Source organism: Macaca mulatta, chromosome 12, assembly GCF_049350105.2.
Source record: "Macaca mulatta isolate MMU2019108-1 chromosome 12, T2T-MMU8v2.0, whole genome shotgun sequence".
Taxonomy (NCBI): domain Eukaryota; kingdom Metazoa; phylum Chordata; class Mammalia; order Primates; family Cercopithecidae; genus Macaca; species Macaca mulatta.
The window spans coordinates 115694493-115716171 of NC_133417.1; the positions used below are offsets into that span (position 1 = coordinate 115694493).

General features: G+C 35.3%; 1 protein-coding gene across 7 annotated transcripts in view; it reads left to right on the plus strand.

The window, feature by feature from the left end:
• The window catches only part of CPS1 (carbamoyl-phosphate synthase 1), a 156631-nt gene that overhangs the window by 43759 nt on the left and 91193 nt on the right, over window positions 1-21679 (plus strand). For all 7 annotated transcript variants that reach the window (XM_077957513.1, XM_077957508.1, XM_077957512.1 and 4 more), the window contains 5 exons: window positions 9778-9887; window positions 12786-12930; window positions 13878-13967; window positions 16164-16220; window positions 19057-19149. In XM_077957513.1, the coding sequence (XP_077813639.1) occupies window positions 9778-9887; window positions 12786-12930; window positions 13878-13967; window positions 16164-16220; window positions 19057-19149 (495 nt within the window). The remainder of the gene's footprint in view (window positions 1-9777; window positions 9888-12785; window positions 12931-13877; window positions 13968-16163; window positions 16221-19056; window positions 19150-21679) is intronic.

The following is a 21679-nucleotide window of genomic DNA, read 5'->3' on the forward strand; positions in this document are numbered from 1 at the left end:
GTAAGTTCCACATATACAAAAACCTAATGCAATTTTAGGCTGCAAGAAAAGTCTCATTTTGACTTGTTTTCCGTCTTGATATAAAAGACCCAAAGAAAACTGGTTCGAAGTAAAGGATCGATATCCTTAGAGTTAGTTCAGAATGCTGATGGGTTGGAAACGATACATGAACAATGAGTAGATGATTTTTAATAGCATAATACTGAATGCAAAGGAAAACCTAACAATAATGATAAACACTAGGCTGCTTCAAAAACTTTTATAGATTAAATTATAAATTATGTTTGAGTTTTGGCTGTTACTTCCTAAGACTAAGCCCTCTAAATCAGTTTAGCATAGCACCAGGGACACATGTTCAAACCCTTTTCAAGGGGAATGTAGCTGTGTGACTCTCATTAATAGCTGTTGCATTATTCCTATTCTGGAAAAGACTTTGAAACATCTACCCTTTTCAACTGAATCTCAAACTGAGAGTATTAAAGTGAGAAATTGGAGTCACTTCTTTGTGGTCCCATAAAGTTAATCAATCATCTTACTAAGAAAGGAAAATAGACCCATAAATGTAGGCTTACAGTGAATTTTAATTGTGAGGAAAATTTAAAACCCCTAAAAGAGATGAGATGTTTAGAGAAATTTCAGATCTCGAAGTATTCTCTTTGGTAATATCATTAGAAAATTGAAATATTGTATGACAATGGTGAAACAATAATACCAACATCCACAGCAGACAAACAAATAGCCATTGAGAGTTTATTGGAATTTCTACTTATATGTAACCCCCCTCACAAAAATGTATTTTCATTAAAAATGACTTATAACTTGTGAAAGAATCCTCAGACTTTACAAATATTAAGAAATGAAGCATTAAATTTAGTTTAGAATGCTCATTGTAAAAGTAATTTAAGAATGGGGACCGGGCGTGGCTCACACCTGTAATTCCAGCACTTTGGGAAGCCAAAGTAGGCGGATCTCTTGAGGTCAGGTGTTTAAGACCAGCACAGCCAACATGGTGAAACCCCACCTGTACTACAAATACAAAATTAGCTGGGTGTGGTGGCACAAGTACCTGTAATCTCAGCTACTGGGGTGGCTGAAACAGGAGAATTGCTTGAACCTAGGAGGCAGAGGTTGCAGTGGGCCAAGATTGTGCCACTGCACTCCAGCTTGGGTGACAGAGAGATTTCATCTCAATAAATAAATAAAGAAATAAAAAATAAAAGTAATATAAGAATGGAGATCATATAGTTATTTTTGTAATTCAGTTTAATTTAGAAATAGGAGTACTAAATACAATTATAAAGTAAGATTAAACATGGAGCAATTACATATACACAGGAAAATTCAGTTTTAGTCCTAAATATTGTGTGTGAAAAAATCTACAGTGTTACGAATCTTCCTCCAATAAATTTGCAGACAAAAGAAACATTTAGTATTACTAGGCCGTAGAGACTAGTAATTTAATCTTTAATTTTTAAATTCATATGAAGTAACAAGAGAACACAATTTTTCACTACTTATTTTATAACCTGATTGACTCATAGATTCACAATACCTGTAGGCTCCAGACTAAAAAATGCCAGACTGTTAGTGGAAACTAGCCTTAAGGCATTTTTCTTGATATCCATATTAGCTACAATCCCTGGCCTATTTCTTTGGGGTATGTTTACATGTTTTATGAATATAACTACATGGGTGGGAGAAGAAAAACATACAAACATAATTCCAAAAAGGTGGAGATAATGTTATTAATTGTAGCCACAACTTAAACATATTGGTTCAAAAATTTAAACATATTTGTGTGTTTTATGAGATTCAAACAAAATCTCATAAAAACGTAAGATTTTTAGAAAGTACAGAAAAATCTCTCTTTCTCTCTGTATGAATTTTATTTTAGGCAGTTGCATGCTAAACTTGTGCTTAGTTGTTCAAATTAAGTGAATGTTCACATGTGGTCTCCACTCTTGAACATCAGGTAACTTGGAAGTAACATTAACTTTGGCGTAAAGACTTTGATCATTTGGTTTAAGTACCTAGCATGAGTTAGGTTCTCTGTAAACAAATGCTGAGATGATGTTTGGGGAGCATGCTGTCTATTAGGGATCAGCCTCTGTGAAGCTTCAGAAAGTAGAACTGGACAGAGAACTAAACTGTAATGCAGTTTTGATAAAGCCATGGCCAACTGGATAGGAAGCTGTTGCCCACCAGACTTCCCTGGACGGGACCTGAGCCTTTATATCTGGGCCTGACTCGGTCACTGGCCATGGCGTATTCCAGGAAGGTCAAGGGGGCAATGCAGCCCTCTACAGCTGAGACAGACCCTGAACAATTTGACAGCAGGAGATGGTTTGCTGACCTCAGTCCTCACAGCAGGGCAGCAAGTCTTTCCATTATTAATATGAATAATTATCTATGTTATCTAGAAATTGAATCCTCTATCACTGGGGAAAATGGAGGGGGGACGGAGAGGTAGATCTCCTTATTCATCACAGCATCTAGGGTTCTAACAATCTTCAAAGCTTGAGAACTCAAGGGCCTAGGATCAGTGCAAATTGTTCTCAAAACCTGCTGGTTCTCATCAGACTTTAATGACTCAAATAATTAACGACTTGACATTTCACTCTGACAATTTACAGATTTATAGATAGGTAGTTCTTGGTTGACCTGGGCCTGTTGTGGCTTATCCATGGCAATTTTGAATTAAGGCTCTTATAATAAATTTAAATAGAGTTCATGCTTAAATTTCTTTTCTTCTTTTTTCTTTTTGAGACAGAGTCTCACTCTATCACCCAGGCTGGAGTGCAGTGGCGGGATCTCGGCTCACTGCACGCTCCGCCTCCCAGGTTCACACCATTCTCCTGCCTCAGCCTCCCGAGTAGCTGGGACTACAGGCGCCCACCACCACGCCTGGCTAATTTTTTTGGATTTTTTAGTAGAGACGGGGTTTCACCGTGTTAGCCAGGATGGTCTCCATCTCCTGACCTCGTGATCCACCCGTCTCAGACTCCCAAAGTGTTGGGATTACTGGCGTGAGTCACCGCGTCAGGCCGCTTAAATTTCTTTTTATCCTCACTTAAGAAATTGGAAAGCAGAAATAAAAGTAAGCTTAGAAAAAGAAAAAGAGGTTATAAGTCAGACTGGATTCAGAAACTGCTGCTCCTCCAATTGCTAGTAGAATGATCTTTACTTCTCTGAGGCTCAGTTAGCTCGTCTAAAATGGAGATTTCGATATTACCTACATCTTTTTTGTGTGTGTGTGTGAAGATTAGATAAGAAAACCCACTAATGGCTTTAAAGATAGTATTCAGTACATTCATGTTAACTATTATTAAGGATGTCATAGGGAATTGATCAGGATGGAGTTCTTGGTGACACAACATGCTCCCAAACCCTACTTTTTCAACATAGCTTCATAATTCTATTTGAAGTAAGATACATTTCCCAGAACAGTATAAATTTATTATTCAAATCCAAATTCTCAACTTATTTGTACAACTGCATATAGACTTTAATAAACATAGACAAGTATTTATGCAACCCAGTTTATGTCTTAATAGGTTATCAGTAAAGTAATGGCAGAAGGTAGAAATAGGATAGTGACAGGACAATCTACTTCTACCAGACATGCTTAAGAAATGTTAATGCTTTACTTTATCCAAATATCAGTATTACAGTTTTTATTAAGGGAGGCATTTTAACATTTGAACTCACACTAGAGAAAGCTTAAAGTATACATTATCTTTAGTTACTATTTCCAAAATTAATTATACCTACATTTATTGAATGCCAAAGATGTACCAGGATTATACATAGACCTCAACAACAAAAACAATAAAAATATAATAGATTTGGTATTTTTAATAGAGGGAGAAAATGGGATAATTATTAGTTATAACATAGTTGGGGAGTTGGTATAGAAATGTAATGTTGTCAGCATGAAACCACATCAGTGAATTAAAACAAATTTATTGCTGACATACAGTAAAATTTGGCAAGCATTTTAGATGAAAAGTAAAGGAAGAAAAAGAGAATGCTTGGGTTATATATACTTAATGCAGCTTTATTCTTTTCCCTAGTGATGGAAGATTAGATTTCTACGTAACATAGATAATTAATATTAATGATAGAAACAATTCATGAGGAAACCTAAAGAATGACATTTAGAAATCACCTTTTAGGGTCTTCTTCTGAAGACATTACTTATATGACACCTGACTGGTAGATGAAAGCCTAAGAGTACCATTTGGGCAGTAATTGCCACCTAGCCTTAACTCATTCCTTACTTTCATCTTCTATCTTTTAGCATGAACTATACCTGTGTGAAATATTTGTCTTTGCTTTCAAGAGGAGAAGATGAAAATTGGTAAAATAACCAGAAGTCAGTGAGCATCAAAGAATTATTTTGAAAACACCATAGTGTCAGCACTGTCACATGCTAATGTCACATAATGAAGTACGTTTCTATGCATTCACCAACTGTGTAGTGAGAATATTACTGTGTAGACAACAGTGGGGTATTTCAGTGGGGATACAACATGGAATTAGGCATTGTGCTTTCTAGATGCAACACTGAGAAGTTAGAATCTAGTATGGTAGAAAAATACCTTTAGCAATTCAAAGGTAACACACAACAGTATACACCAAACGCAGTCAGTGGAAGCACAAGAAAATCGGTGGTTAATTCTGACTTAGTACATACCATGGGTACTAGGAAGCATTGCCAGGATATAAAAAGGCAACAAGGAAGACATTTATGCACAAAGGACTGACAAAGAGAGGTGGGGAATCTAAGGTATTCCATATAGAGAGCGGGCCAGATGAAAGGACTTTGAATGTGAATTGAGGAATTTGGGGATTAGTGTCATCCAATTAATGTTTAAGAAAACCTTGACTCTACTTCATAGGATGGATAGAAGCAGGGAGAGATTGGAGGCAGCCAGAACAATTAGGAGGCAATAGTAGGTGATGATGGGATTTTTGTCTTGGGTGGTCATGCAATTTCGTATAGTGTGAAGTTAATTCTAAAAGCAAATAGGTGACTATTTATTAGTTATAGCCATTATCATTATTAGATACTATGTGATGAGGTAGAACTATTTTTAATTGGAGTATTATTTAAGTAACTAGCCTGTAGGACCAGGTGTGACTTGACAGTTGTAACTCCAAGATATACTGGGAAAATATGACAGAGAGAGATTGAGACTCCAAGAAACTTAATGTTTCAGGTTTTAAAATATTTGTAAGACTAACCACTGCTAGAAAAAACATTGCATTAGATATCTACATTTTAGATGACAATCCCACCAATAATAAGAAAAGTGAATTAAGAATTTGAAACATGGTTAAAATAAAAAATTCTATGCAGTGTAAGATGAAAAAATAAGTGTTTAATATTTTCAGCATTGAAAGAAATAATCAGGACGATGGGTGTGGGTAGGAGAGCATATGCTTGTATATTTTTTCTATTATAACTTTTCCTCTCTTATCAAAGTCATTATTTAATCATTTAGAAATATTCTGCTAAATAGTCAGTAGATTATCTGACTAAAATAATTTCACTAAAGTGTGAACAAAGCTTAGTTACTTGTCTACTCTGTGCTAGCCACCGATATAGGCTGGAGGTGCAATAGTGAATGAAGCAGACCCAATACTCTGCCCACATGAGGTTCACTTTCTAATGTGATGAAATAGATAATAAATAAATCACTAGATGGTATGTTAAAAGGTAATGAGTGCTATGAAGAAAGAGCAGACCAAGGAGAAAGAGGGCTGGGGAACATATTGTAATTTTAAATGAGGGCGTCAAGGTAGACCTCTCCGAGAAAATGACATCTAAGCCAAGAGGAAGGGATCTTTAAAGTTTGGATTTTAAATTCAAAATTTGGCAAGCTTTTGTATTGAAATTTTTATTTTTATTGCTTAAAACATCAGTGGAAAAGAAAGGGCAAATTCTAGTGTTAAAGCTTAATCTCTTAAGGGAAAAATATTTATCTTTGCATTTCCATGTGTTTTAGTGATGCCTCAGTGATATCCTTACTGAAGTTTTCTCTGTTTTGTAATCCATTTCCTTATCTAGCCTTTTACTAAACGAGAAGACTGGAGACATTCATCCATTTATCTACAGAGCCTAGCAAGGTGCTTAACACCTGGTAGGAGTTCACTGTCTGAGACTTGAATGTCTAAATGCTCTTATTGGCATATACATTTTTATTAAACACATAGGGATCATGTCATGATAAGGTCCTTTATTTTATAGAACTCACATTTATATAATCCTTTGGTTACTTTTCCTGACATTCTACAAGAATATACACTTCTTTTCATTAAGATTTCCTTTGTATTTCCCCTTTTCAAAGTGTGAAGTGCTCTGGCAGTAGGCACTTAAATTATAATTTAATGTTATAATCTAATTCCTCGCCTGCAGACCTCTGTCAACTAGGACTGAGGATACTAAAATATCTTATGATGGTAACAAGGTGATTTCTTTTATACTCCTTGGAATGAAATAGCATTTGGGGAACTGTTAGTTAGAAGAAAGGATTCCAAATAATAGCTCTTTGTTCAGAGTTCGTCCATCAATTCATAGATAAGTCAACTGGCACTCATCATTTTAAATTCATCAGGGGCCAGTGTAGTTAAGAGGAATATAAAGAGTACTTTAGCAATAAACAGAGGCCTTGTTACAATATAATGTGTAGTAGGAAAGAGGATTGGAAGATCTATAAAAACTGCCAAAAGAACCAAAAATATAATTAAAGCAACAAAAAGACATATTGAACACAATCTCAGGGACTATTTCAGGCAATAGCAAATGTCTCTTCAAATATAGAGATGGAAAGTAAAATAGAAAACTAGTTTCATGAAGGGAGTGAGAAAAATCCCAAACAGAATTATAGGAATAGGCTCACAAGTGTTGATTTTCTTATGTTATTTTTTACCTTTCTTTAAAATGATTAGAAAGTGTCTAACCCAGATATCGGATAATTTGAAATTCTCAGATGAGAATAGAGACAAGCAAAATAAAAATATAAACCAAGGTAATATCTTAAGCAAGCATGGTTCAGAGTAGCATAGATAAACTGATACACAGAAAACAAGTGAAATTTACAATTTACGCCCAATTTTGCCAACTAAATACAGTTGTTTTAGGTTCTATCAAAGTTACATCTTATCTAAAATTTTTTTCTTTTTCTTTTCGTTTTGTAAAAGCATGTAGGTTTACACATGATTTCCTCAAGAACTAAAAAACAGTATTTCCAGTAGAAAATATATTTCGATGGTAAATTTTCATTACTTAGACCAAGGGTTTCACCTAATAAAACACATCAGAGTTACCTGGGGAGTTTTCCTAACAAACACACTTCTACTCAGACCCATTAGCAGAGATATTTGAATAGCTTATAATAATCTTTGGAAATACACCGAATACTATCACTCTTACTTTCTAAAATCTTCAACTTCTGTCTTGAATTATAATTAGACAAAAATTGGCAAATTAAAACAAAATTTAGAATCAGAATAGCATGCTATCAGAAGTGATATGTAAGTTGATTTCCTGGGTACAGAAGCAGAATTCAGACTTCTGTATAAGATCATCTCTTCTGTAGAAGTCTGGTCATCACTTATAGTAAATAAATAAATAATTGTGGTTTCCTTTGTGCTGAGTAATTCTAAAATATTTTTAAATTTAATAAAGACAAACTCCAACTATTTAAAGTGTCAAGCTTGAGATTTCAAACACTGGGTCGAAGGAGATAGATAAAACTTTAACTCAAAGATAATTTGATAAGTCAAGTAAAGGACAAGATATTTTTGGTTAATGTTGCCCAGGAACACACATATATGCTCACTCACACATATACAAACATACATAAAATGTGCAGTACAGTACATTGTTCAATCTTTCTCAGAAATACAAACTTGAAATTCACATATTGTACCTCTGATTTAAAAAAGAAACTAATAAAATTATCTGTTGAGAGGAACATCTTAAACATATCCCATCAATTTTAATGGAAAACATTAACATAGTTTTGTGTGTAAATGTAAGTTAATATGTATACACACTCACACATAAACAAGATGTTGGAACATAGTATATTGGTTTAAAGGTAATCAAGACATGATTTTACATTGCAGAACACAATCATTCTAATAACAAGAGACTCGGGTGCTTCGGATCTAAAAGAGGCATCTTATTTCTACAGAGAGAATTATTATAGAAAAATAACGGGCTTTCTTCATTTTAACATTTGAAAAGTTTAGTGCATGTTATAAAGCAAAAGGAGCATAGAAACAAAGGTCTAGAAATCATTTATGGAGTTCCTGCTGCCTACTAAAGTTTGTGTGTGTGTGTGTGTGTTTGTATGTATGTATGTGTATGTGTATGTGTAATGGGAGTGGAGGTGGGGTGGCAAGATTTAAAAGGATTAGGCACTTTGGCCTCAGTCCTAAAACTGTGAGGGAAGTAAAATGAATAATTAGTATTATTTATTTATTTATTTTTGTCTTCGATGATTACACTTAAACCTTCCAGAAAGAATAGCCCAATGATCTTCCTTACTTCAGGAAATTCGACTCATGGCCAGACTTCTTTTCTCTATGTCCCTGTCCATCCCCTTGACTGCTGATTACTTTGAAGCAAATCTCAGATATCATACTATTTTATCCTTGAATATTACAGTGTATATCTTTTAAAGGCAATGACTAAAAATATAACTGCAATCCTAAGATCAATCTTAAAAAATTACACTTCATATAATCAAATATCAATTTATGATTCTAATTTCCTCAATTATTTCAGATACGTTTTTCTTTATAGTTTAATTTTTAAAAATCACATTCTAATTAGCTTGTCCTATAGAGTTTCTTAGGGAGTCTATATTTTGTCTCCCAAGGTGTAGCTGAAAACATTTCTTTCTCCCCTGAATTTTATGGAAATTGAGAGTTAGATTTAAATGGTTTCAACAACAGAATTTAGGGTATTTATAAGGAGTAAATGATGTCTGCTTCTTAGATGTTTTTCCAGTTGTTCCTCTTCTTAGCTAAGAATTTGGTAGACCCTGGCTCAAAGATTATTATGGCAAAGTTATCCAATTCTGAACGCCATAGTATAGAGAAGGAAGTAGACATGGATATAATTAACTCTAATAAAAAGCAAAATACAATATACTTCTAGAATGTTCCACAGTGCTTGGTTTTGTGTCAGTATTAAGAGAGTGATAAAGTTTCAGTTTCTTCATGAACATAATTCTGGCATGGAGAGGGCAACCCTTAGGACAACTCCATCAAACACAAGAGCTCTGCAGAACACAATTTGATAGATAATCTTGAAGATTCCTTCTGGCTCTAAATCTCAGAGTGATGCTGAGCTGTATGGTACAATTCACAATGTTTTTGCAAACTCATGAACTTTCCTTAAAGCTGTTCTTGAGCAAAGCTAGAGAATGATAAAGGGGAAAAGATAGACATATAACATTTCAGCTAAAGTGAAGTATTTCTGGCTTGTCAACAACTCTACAAGTAAACTTAGAATAGACAATGTATCTGCATGCTTCAGTTCCTCTTCCAAGAAAACAAAACAAAACATCTGCCACTTACAGGAGCCATATATCTGAAGAAAAGTGACAAGCAATAGGAAAGCAACTGGAAATCTGGGCATTGTGGTTTCATTAAATATACTATGCCTTTATTTAATATATCTGTGTATTTTACCTTTGGAATATTTTTGTGTGTTTTGTATTGTGTATTCTGCTAAGATTCATGCAACTGTTTCTTCAGGCACAGACAGCACACATTGTCCTGGAAGATGGAACTAAGATGAAAGGTTACTCCTTTGGCCATCCATCCTCTGTTGCTGGTGAAGTGGTTTTTAATACTGGCCTGGGAGGGTGAGTAATGCTTCTTTTCCAAGGCTTTATTCTTCCTCTATGTAGAGAAATAACCAGATGATCTCACTCGTGGTGGCAAGTTGAAATCACTGCATCATAATTAGACTTCATATTGTCCTGAAGTTGCACCGTGCCTTGTGCATAGCCTACTGCAGCCGTCCTTGAAAGAAAGTTAGACATGAACGTCCTGCTACTGTAAATGAAAGACAACATGGGCATGCTGGTGGTCCCCTGGATAAAGAGAACAAAATGAATTCTAGAAACTTAGATTGTGAGGACACGGGTTATGTGAGATTACCAAATGGTTTATCTAAGGGGAGGTATGGGTCTAATTAAGGTGAAAATTGGAGCAAGGAAAAGAATGGATAGTACATTCTAGTGTCATTTCATTAGGAAAGAATCAATTTTGCACATCTAATATGAAATACTATAAGGAGATAAGAAAGTCCTTGGGTATTTTATGTAATTTTGCACTCTAGTAAGAAAGTTGAAATAACAGATACATTTATTATCTTTAATCAATGAGAGAGCAGCTGTGTAGATCGAATATTTTCAGTAATTATCAACTATGACCTGCCTTAGTATTTAAGACCTGCTAACACGTACAGCAATGAAAATGAGAGTTGCTACAGAAATTAAGTGACTGGTTTTACCTAGTTAATAAATGTTTGTTCACCTGGGAATCAGGAGGCTAAAGTTCTAGTCTCAGTTCTAAGGATAACTGTATAATATTGGGAACATCACTTAAGCTTTTTGAGTTCTAGTTTCTTCATATAAAAAGTGGGGGGCTGGATTAGATACTAATTTAAACTGGGGATTTAAACATGTCTTAAAAACATGACTAGATTGATTGAAGGGGTTTCCAATAGAGATTCAATCCAACTAGTATTCTATGAAATATTTGATAAATTCTTTAGAGAAATTTGAGTTAGCCTCATAAAGACAAGGGGGCATTAGGTTCACCGATACTAGTTGACCAAACTTCCATTATATTATTAATTTATATTCTTTCTTAAAGTCTTGCCTCCCTGTGTGAAATGAAGAATATTAGATGGGTTTTTAAATAGTTCCACTGGTGAGAACATTAAATTACAGTGTATTGAAACCTGTTTGCAAAGTTTTGCTTCACCAGGCAATTATTTAAGCTTTTCGACAGCACTAATTACTAGCTGTGTTAATATACCTGCCAACAAACAACTGTTTAATATAGATCAGAATGATGGAGGGCACTAGAGTTTTCTTCTCTGTGATAGATTACAGGTAATAAATCTTGTCACATCACACAAGTCAAACAGGAGCTGATGGATTAATTTGCTCCCAACATTGTAGTTCTCTAAAACAAAGTGTATTTATTCATTTACTGAAGAGTATTGTAAGCATATGTTTAAAGGGAATGGTCAGTTCTTTTATGGAAAGAAAGAAGAAAGAGAAGTAAAATCAAATTAATTAAAGTTTTTTTTTTGATGTAGGAAAAGGCATTCATTTATAAGATTAGTCCATAGACCCTATTTTTCCATTGAGAAATGCTGCTTTCATTCATTACGTGCCTCACTCAGTAAGGTGGTTGATAATTAAAGGGGTTATTTTGTTTTTCATCTTCAAGCAATGCTTTATATTGTGGGCAGGCCTTGGTTAAAAAATTATCAGTTCCTGACAGATAAGAGACAGCTGAGAAATTAACTGATGGAAGCTGTGGATAAATACCACAGCCCTCAAGTCCCCTTAGGGATTGCAGAGCTGGAAGAGTAAGTATGTTGTTGACAAAGTTAGTTCTGGTAGGCGCTAGTCTGGATGGTGTTGAAGAATTTATGTTGACTACTGCCTGTGTTAAACTTTATTGCTTTCAAAATCGTTGATTCTGTCCCCCTGAGCACCTAAATTCACTTTCAGTTGTAATCCACAAAAAAGATTTGGCTTAACTCATTTTGCAGAAAGTGAACATGGAAGAGAGCAGAAAAAACCTCCCTGAATTGCAATGTATTCCAGTGCATAGAAAAAGTGTAGATAGCTCCTGGTATTTATGGGAATAGTGTTTCTTCTTCTTAAGAATAAGAAATGTGTGTGTGTGTGCATATATACACATATGATATGTATATGCACACACATACACACACATGATATATTTGTATTTTTCCTCTCACCCAAACTTTAAAATATAGCCCTCCTGCATTCCTCCCTAATTACATATCAGCATCTTTTAACTTAGAAGTCAGAAAGGCCTCAAGTCAGGTCTGTCAGATGAATTTTTTTTCTTAGCAGATAATAACTCCCAAACTTATATGCTTCTTTCTAAAATTAAAATATTTTAAAAATCAACTTTATTGAGTTATTCTTTCATATAAATTAACTTACTTATTTTAAATATTCATTGAATTTTAATAATCATATATACTCATGCAACCACCACTAACACAATCAGGATACTATTCAGTATCCTAAAAAATATCAAGAAAAGCTTTTCAATTTTTTGATGGTTACTATCTTGGTGAAACTGGCAGCCCTCAACAGTAAATATCAGTTTGTGCTCAATGATATCTGGTAGGCCAGGGAAGTCTGTAGAGTATCTGCAAACTTTAAATAGAGCAGCAATATTTTAAAAATTAAGATGCTAGAAAGGGATTTTTAAAGGAATTTAAAAATATAAAGAAATTGAGGGGATAAAACTTATATGAAAATATACCTTGGTATTCATGAGTTGGTTTTTCTTTATATCAATTATATCATGGTATAAATTTTTATATTCTGTCGTAAAATTTCCCTAGGTTTGCTAAAATCTAGAGACATTCTTGTTGGATTCTTCTCATTTTCAAGGGTTACATAATTCAGAGCATGTATGCAGATTATAGCTTTGTAGTTACATACATTACTTGTTGATACTTTTTTGGCATGTTTACCCAGGTACCCAGAAGCTATTACTGACCCTGCCTACAAGGGACAGATTCTCACAATGGCCAACCCTATTATTGGGAATGGTGGAGCCCCTGATACTACTGCTCTGGATGAACTGGGACTTAGCAAATATTTGGAGTCTAATGGAATCAAGGTAGTACCAGTGATGGTCATTTAAAAAGTCTCAATTTGAGGGAGTATAGTTAACTTATTCTTAAGAATTAGGATGGCCAAAGTTTCTTCCTCAATATGGTAGTACAAATCATTAAGCTCAAGTATTCAATCTTATTCCTAGGTATATGAGAATAATCTTTAACTTGACAGTATTTTGAGTTTCATTTCTTAGGGCACTTTGAATTTTAATGCATTGGATGAAACTTGGCTTAACTTGAAAAAAAATGTTGCTATAAGTTCAAATAACAACTGTGCTATAAAATAATTGGGGAAGAACCACCTTTTAAAAGGAGTTTAGTAATCAATTCTGTATCAATTATTTGCTTTTTAAGCTTAATCTCTAGGGGATGATTTAAAGATAGCTTTTATGCCAGTCTAAAAGTAAACATATTAAGATTTCCTAAACAAGGTAACTTTGAATACTATCTTAGGAATATATATCATATGAGCAATTCAAAAATTTATATTCCAAATTCAATCCTATTTTTTCACCATTCCATTTTTGAATGACTTCAACTGATCATTTAACTTAGTTTTCACTATTTCTCACAATTTCCCATCAATATTTTTCTCTCCCTTAAATGTAAATTAAAAATGATTTTGTTCATCATGTGCATTAAACCAGTAATTGTTAATTAAATTCTTGATTTTTTTTGCCATGCATGTCAGAAGGGGGACCTAGTTTAACCTCAGGATTTACCAAGCCAGGTAAGCCTGCTCCCTCTCATGATGGTGAATGCAACAATTACGTATTTTAAAAAAAGAGCTTTTTTTTTTTTTTTTTTTTTTTTGCCTCTTCTTGTTTTCAAAAATCCTAAGTCTCATGTCAGTGGATATCATAACACTTAAAAACAAATGCAAATTGACTCACAAGAGTTAGATAATATTTTGTGATAACCTCTTTAAAATGACTGCCTGTCTTTCTAGGTTGCAGGTTTGCTGGTGCTGGATTATAGTAAAGACTACAACCATTGGCTGGCTACCAAGAGTTTAGGGCAATGGCTACAGGAAGAAAAGGTGAGAAATGTAATACGGCATCCATCATTACCTAAGGAAGATTGAGAAGGTGCCTGTAGATTCAGAAGTGACAAGCAGACAGAGGAAGATCATGTAGTTTGGGATCTTTGCATTTCAGAGAGGGATTCCTTCTCTTACTATATAAAGGCTGAAATGTCTGGATTCCTCCTGAAGTGCTGATGAGCACGTATTTTCAGTTTATCCACTAGGTGGCACTCATACATGCTTGGTAGCATTTCACATTTGGGAGAAAGGGGGTAAGATAAAATTTTAGCATTTTCTCTTTTTAGCAATTGAGTCTTTTACTCTCCTTCACCGTTTGATCTAGAATGTAGTTATGGAACTTGCTTCATGGGTTCTAGTGTTCTAGTACCAGCTCTACTGTTAACTGGTTGTGTAACTTTGTGCAGGTCACATAATCATTCTATGCAATACTTGTGTCATCTCTAATTCTTATGAGTATAAGCAGATTACCATCAAGTTTCGTTGGGCTTCAACATTATGACATGTAATTATATATAATTTCATTTGAAGTATTAATAATATCAGAAAAGGGTTATAAAACTTTATCTTACACTTTTAGTTTAAATATTAATTTCTTTTTTTTTTTTTTTTTTTTTTTTTGAGGCGGTCTTTCACTCTTGTTGCCCAGGCTGGAGTGCAATGGGGCAATCTCAGCTCACTGCAACCTCTGCCTCCTGGGTTCAAGTGATTCACCTGCTTCAGCCCCCCCAGCAGCTGGGAGTACAGGAGCCTGCCACCATGCCTGGCTAATTTTTTGTATTTCTAGTAGAGAGGGGGTTTCACCATGTCGGCCAGGCTGGTCTCGAACTCCTGACCTCAGGTGATCCACCCGCCTCGGCCTCCCAAAGTGCGGGGATTACAGGCGTGAGCCACTGCGCCCAGCCGTAAATATTAATTTCTAATGAAATAACAGCATTTGCCTTGTTTGGATGTTAGAAGTATGGACTTGCGTCCATTAACTTCATCTCCAGTTTTGCTGTAGCTGCTTTTTGTTCAACTGCTGGGCCTGATATTGACAGAATTTTATTCTAAGAAAGTGCTGCGTCTCCAATGAGTGTCTATCTATGGGGTCTAAACATTGCTTCTTTCTGACAAATAAAAAAAAATCTCGATCCTGGCTTTTTAGATCTCATTCTTTCTAAATTTTAAAAGGGAGAAGAAGGCATCCATATCATATCCTGGGCCATCGTCATTTTCTTCTCAACTATTATCTGAATTTATCTTCCTTATCCAGGCAGCTAATTTCTGTAATCGTCATTTGGGAGACACACTTTTCTCTCCCCAGCCCCCACAACCCAAGGTTTCCTTTTCCTTTTTTGTTATTTGACCCTTGTTCTCATAGCTTTTCCATGTCAGAACTAATAGTTTTAGTGTAAGTCTAACCAATGGCTTGTAAGTTTGTTTTTTAAATGTGCTTTGGATCTTCTTCCATGATCACAGACATGTAGAGTAGAAAAGAATCCAAAATAATAACCAGTTCAACTCCTTCAATTTACAGGTGAGAACAAATACATTGCTTAAACATTTCTCAGATAATTAGTGGAAGACAAAAAAACTAAAACATGTTTTCATTTTTCTAACTTCTTTTTAAAAATTGTTGTTTTAATAAAAAGCCTCCAGGGGAATAGAGCCTGTTTTCTTGATTCCTAACTCATTACTCTTTCTTTATACTACATGTGTCTCTATCCAACCTAGTCAAAGAAACAAAACAAATGGTGGTCTTGCATGATGGACTAATAGGATGATCATGTTTTAGTACAACATGACTACTCAACATGGCCCTTCAGAAAAATGTGTTGAGGGCCTACTCTGTGCCAGGAACGTTTGGCTCAAAACATAGATTTGCATATTATTGCTTATGAAGTTCACCAGTGTGATTTAACTTACTTAACATCCTGGGTTAAAAGCAACCGAAGTGTAGCAGAAGATTGATGTTCAAAATTTCTCATTTTTTACTCTGAGAAAGAACCTGGGTATTAAGAGTCCTATGCCTAACTGTAGCAACAATTTACCGTGTTCTGACAACACAGTCACCCTGGGTCAGAGAAAAGAAAGAGTGGAGAAATTATTTACTGCCCAAGAAGATAGATGAGGCCAGGTTTGTAACTTGGAAACAATATGCTGGATTTAATTTCCTCCAATTTCACTGTCACTACAATTTTTTTCGTATAGGTTCCTGCAATTTATGGAGTGGACACAAGAATGCTGACTAAAATAATTCGGGATAAGGTATAATCATCATCTTTAGCCAAATCTATGTTTCTCTCTGTGTGTGTGTGTGTGTGTGTGTGTATGTATGTATGTATGTATGTATGTTTCCCTCAATGCCTAAGGGATCCATTAATATGTAAAGGAGTGAATCTGGCCAGCATCTGCTATTTGGGTCTCTGTTATTTTGCTTTACTATTTTCAGTGCAATTTTCAAGACTGAATATTTGATTGGTATGTTTTTGACTAAATGGACTTGATATTCATTCACCTGGCGGTTTGTTGAGTATCCGCTATGTGTTTATTATACCAACAAGTCAAGGCATTTATAATTCAGCTCATGTGATAGAACTTTAGTGAAACAAGTGGAAAAGGTAACAAATTGCATAACAACGTTGCCTGAAATGGAAACCTACATGCTGGAAAATACACTCCAGGAAGTGTACAGCATTGTTACTATTATTTGTTTTGTCCTTGTGAAAGAGTTATCTGTTAAATTAATGCATTATCTTTCATGAATGTGCCAAATAAGCCCTGCATGCGTTACTTCAATTATATAGTCTTTGTTGAGACCATATCAATGACCAAGGTGATAAAAGGGAAGGTTAGCTTTTGCTTTCATGTCTGATTGCTACAACATCTGACCCCTCCTCTGAGAATATCTCATCACCATCTGTTTGTTGAGTTTATTATTATTTTACTTGAAATTTCCACATTCCAAATCAGAAAGAAACATTACTTCACTAATGTTAACTAAATTCCCCAAATGCAACTAAAGTTTTCTTACTAAATATAATTATATAAAAATAAAAAGATAAATGATACAATTTGAAACTACGCATGTGGGCTGGGTGCAGTGGCTCACGCCTATAATCCCAGCACTTTGGGAGGCTGAGGCAAACGGATCACTTGAGGTCAGGAGTTCGAGACCAGCCTGACCAACATGGTGAAACCCATCTCTACTAAATATACAAAAATTAGCCAGGTGTAGTGGCACATACCTGTAATCCCAGCTACTCAGGAGGCTGAGGCAGAAGAATCACTTGAACCCAGGAGGCAGAGGTTGCAACGAGCTGAGATCACGCCACTGCACTCCAACTTGGGCAACAAGAGCCTGTCTCAAAAAAAAAAAAAAAAAAAAAAAGTACATATGGGAAAAGGAATCTTCAAAAAAATCTTTTGTAGATTTCTTGTTAGGATACAGGCTCTCTGTAAACAGAAGGAAAAACAGCTTTGAAAATAAAAACACGTCCAAATACCCATGGCCAGAAGGAAGACAGTGAGCATTTACGCCATCATTCTATCCCACCTCTGATTTTATTCACTCTACCATGATTTTCCTGAGAATAGGTGTTAGTGAAATTATATATCCCAGGGAGATTCTTGTGTTCTCTCAGCCTAATGATGGGTGTGAGCAGTAAACAATGACGAGACTATAAAGGTGGGAAAGGAATACAGTTGAAAAAATCAATTCAGATGGCAGAATTGGCAGGTTGAATAAAATATAGTCAGGCCTAATGATTCAGGAAAACTTTACAAGACCGTACTTGTCTTTCACGTGATATGTTAGGTTAAAATGAGCCCTCCTTTTATCATAGGCAGTTAGGTTTTCAAAATTGGCTGAATAGATTGGCACAGACAAAATAGTATTGCCTCATAATTGTTTATCAGTGATGGTGGTTCGTATTAAAATGTATATTATGGCTTTCACTTCTATTAATCTTAGTTTGAAAAATAAGATCGTATTTCATTCAGAATGTTTTAAGAAAAGGGGAAGGATAACTGAAAACCAAATTTCAAAATTAGGGATCCATAAATATAGACAAGAGATTATGTGACTTGGATTCTAAAAGTAAATACAGGCCACCATGAAATTTAGTAATTTACTATGGAAGTGAAAGGTGTTTTTGAGGTAATGTTCCCAGACTTAGAGGCAGCACTCTGAATTTAATAATAGCACTGAAATAACCATCATGCTTGCATGACACATAGGTACTTTCTACTCTCACTTACCCCCAAGTGACTTCTCCCCCAAGAAATACATTTAAAAGGGAAATGAAGGCTTCCTTCTATTTCCTTCAATGCAATAATTTCGTCAGAGAAGGGCAAATCAATGAATTATTTTGAATTTTTACCCCTCAATAAAATCTTGACTACTAAATATAGCATATCATTTTTCTAAAAGCAGACTTACTAACAAATAAGTAAATCTCAAGATATAGCTGAAAAAAGATGACATTGTCATGTTCAAGCTAGCAAGGGTAGTTTGCGAAAACTTTACAAAGGGTTGAACATTCTTTAAATTCAGGCCCTTGGGAACACTTGGACATGAATATGTCTAAAATAGTGAATATTTTCGTTGCAAATTCTAGAAGTTTATGACTTATGTTGCATTTCATCTTTGTGAAGTAATATTACTATCACAATAAATGAATTCTCATTCTTTTTATTTTTTTGGTATTTTTAGATTCCTTATTGTCTCAATAGATTTTTTTTGTCCACTTCTCTCAGAAATGTCTTTAGGTCATATACACCGAGGAGTGTAAGTTTACTAAATATCCCAATTTGCATCAGCCCAGAGCCTGGAGACCTGAATTCTGATGCCTTTTGACTTTGCCTACATCAGGCAATGGTGTCAGCCCTAGAAGAACTAATTATATTTCCAAGAGTATTTCCCAAAATGCATGTGCAAATTACTTAATCTTTTCAGTTTGAGAAGACGAAGATCTTCCACTGATGATTATGAGTAGTTATAAAGACATCTAAATCTTGGAGCAGCTGTTTAAAGTCCCTTTGAGTTTATCTTGTCAACACCTTCATCGTTGCTTCCTTTTAACTAAATTTTTTAATTTGATAGGGTACCATGCTTGGGAAGATTGAATTTGAAGGTCAGCCTGTGGATTTTGTGGATCCAAATAAACAGAATTTGATTGCTGAGGTTTCAACCAAGGTGAGGGGTTTTCCTTTATATTTTTAAGTTTTATTTGATCCTGTTTAGACCTTTCTTGAAATATCAAAATCTTCATTTAGGCAGAATTTATCTTCCAGAAGCACCAGTGTTGAGGGAAAAAAGGGATCTCATAGTGGCTAAAATACACGTTACAAAATCAGTGCATTTAAAGCTGGTAAGTTTTACTTACAGGCTTACGTGGGAAACTTCATGCCCCGATTTAGAGGATTTTTACTATTATTTTAGTGTTCCCTCCACCCTTTCTGATTCTTCAGCTTAGGATTTTAACAATGTCAAATAAAGGGAGCACTGAATTGCCAAAGATAGGTACAGTGATGATGAGGAGTCAGAGCTAGTAACCTGCCAGAGAGCCAAGAGAATTTTACAGAAATCAGGTACAGTAATCAGAGTCTGGGGCATTTTGTGCGGGAAAAATATTTATTCATACACTAAAGATTTATTGTGTTATAGCTTTATTTCAAAATTAATGTTCATAATGACGACTGAGTCACCCTAAAGTGAAATTCCTTTAGTATACATTTATAAAAAGGTACAGAATACATTTTAGAAAGAAGTTCATTGGTTTTGATCGAAACCAATGTTTCGAATGTAGGTGTGAGTGAGTTTCTTGAGCTGCAGTCTCTGTCCTTGGGGAACATAGAGCCTTGTGGAACAAGCAAGCAAGTAAATCACCATGTGCAGAATCCTGTGATAAATGCTGTCCTTGGAGTGTGCATAGCATGCTGCAAGGGCATGCATGGGGCAGCATTGAAATGGGATAGGTGGATCAGAGAAGGCTCTGTGGAAGAGTGAGCCTCGTTCCGAGACACAAAGAGCAGATAGTAACAGTTAGGTCGATGGAGAACCAGAAGAACTTTGTTTCAGGCAGAAGGAATGGTTTGCCAAGAGGCATAGAGGTACAGAATAACATAGTATGTTTGAAGAGTTACGCACAGTTTGGGATGGCTGAACAAAGGGGTTCACACCTATTGGTTTACACACTTGGGGAAGGATGAGTGGAGATGGACTGAATGAAGCTAGGTCTAGAAGGTTTCATATCATTGGCTAATCAGCACTTCCAGAAACTATTGCCAACTCATTCAGTGTCATTTTGAAGCAAAGTAAAACTGAATAAAAGAGCAAGCAACTAGAAGGTTATTGTAACTTATTGGAACAAAACTTATGAGACCCTGAACCGAGCAGTAATAGCAAGAACAGATATAGCAGCCTAGGCGGCTTATACAAATGGGAGAAGGAGGTGCTGAATGTGGCCAGGTAAAAGATCATCCTATTTTCTCACCTAAGGATTTCAACTAGTTTGGTTGAGCATAGTGATTATGTCATTCGATATCTGAGATGTTTATGGGATACTGCTATAAAATTTTTTTAAAGAAAAGTTTTTGATCCACTTTGAAACTTAAAGGAAGAATTGCTACCTTCTGTTTTTACTACATACAATGGGAGATAAAAATAGAGCTTCTCTTTCCAAGGACTATGTATTTGGTTACCACGGGGCTTTACATGTGGAGAATTTAGCCCTGTGGAAGCCTGTGTGGCATCATTGTTATTGGCTGGTTCTACCTTGGGGTTTATTTATACTATAGCAGAGATGGCTGCAAACTTCTCTTCCATCACCAGTGTGGCAATGGAGTCTCTCAGAGAAACTCTACTTTATCCAAGTAGAAAGTGAGTGTTATTTCAACAAAGGCGATTGAAATTCTTTGACAGGAAGGAATAGAAAAAGTACATGTGGACACAAAGTTTGATTTTAAATATGTTTATTCACTACAACATTTTATTCCTAGATATAGCAAACATATACTTTTTTGCCTATGATATTTCATAATTATCATGGTCTATTCAACGTGGTAGCTCTGGTCTTTGAGGAAAATAATAACAACCAAGTTTTTTTGAACACTCAGTTAATTTTCGTAAAAACTCCATGTCATAGATGAAGAAATAAGCTTAGCAAGTAAGTCTATATAAAATCAAATGTAACTTGCCCAAATTCAGCATCAATTTGAATTCAAGTGACTCCGAGTCTCTGTGGCTAACTTCATGCTATTTTTCTTTGCATTTTGATGGGGGTTTGATGGAAAAGCCTTAAAAAGCTCAATTTCTAGATTTCTGCTGCATGAATTCAAGAAACCTCTTCAAGACTCCCTGTGAACCTATTTTCTATTTGGCCTGCATCTTACAAGGTCTGAATATGTTTGCTTCTCTACCTACGAACCTTTTCTCATGCTTTCTTCTTCCCCTTCTTGTCTGAAGAAGTCAGTTTCAAGAGTCAGCTCATTGCTCCTGTGTGAAGCTTCCATGACTCAGCTAACCTTTGGATTCCATGTCATTTAATAAATAGCTTCAGTATAACCAGGATCATATTGAATTTAACTCTCTGGAAAGATTGTCTCTCTCACTTGTCCTGGTTGGCTTTTTGAGAGGAGAGGCCATGGTTTACTTACTTGAATCCCCAGCACTGCCCATAGTACCTTTCACATAGTACATGGTCAACGAATAGTGAATAGATAAA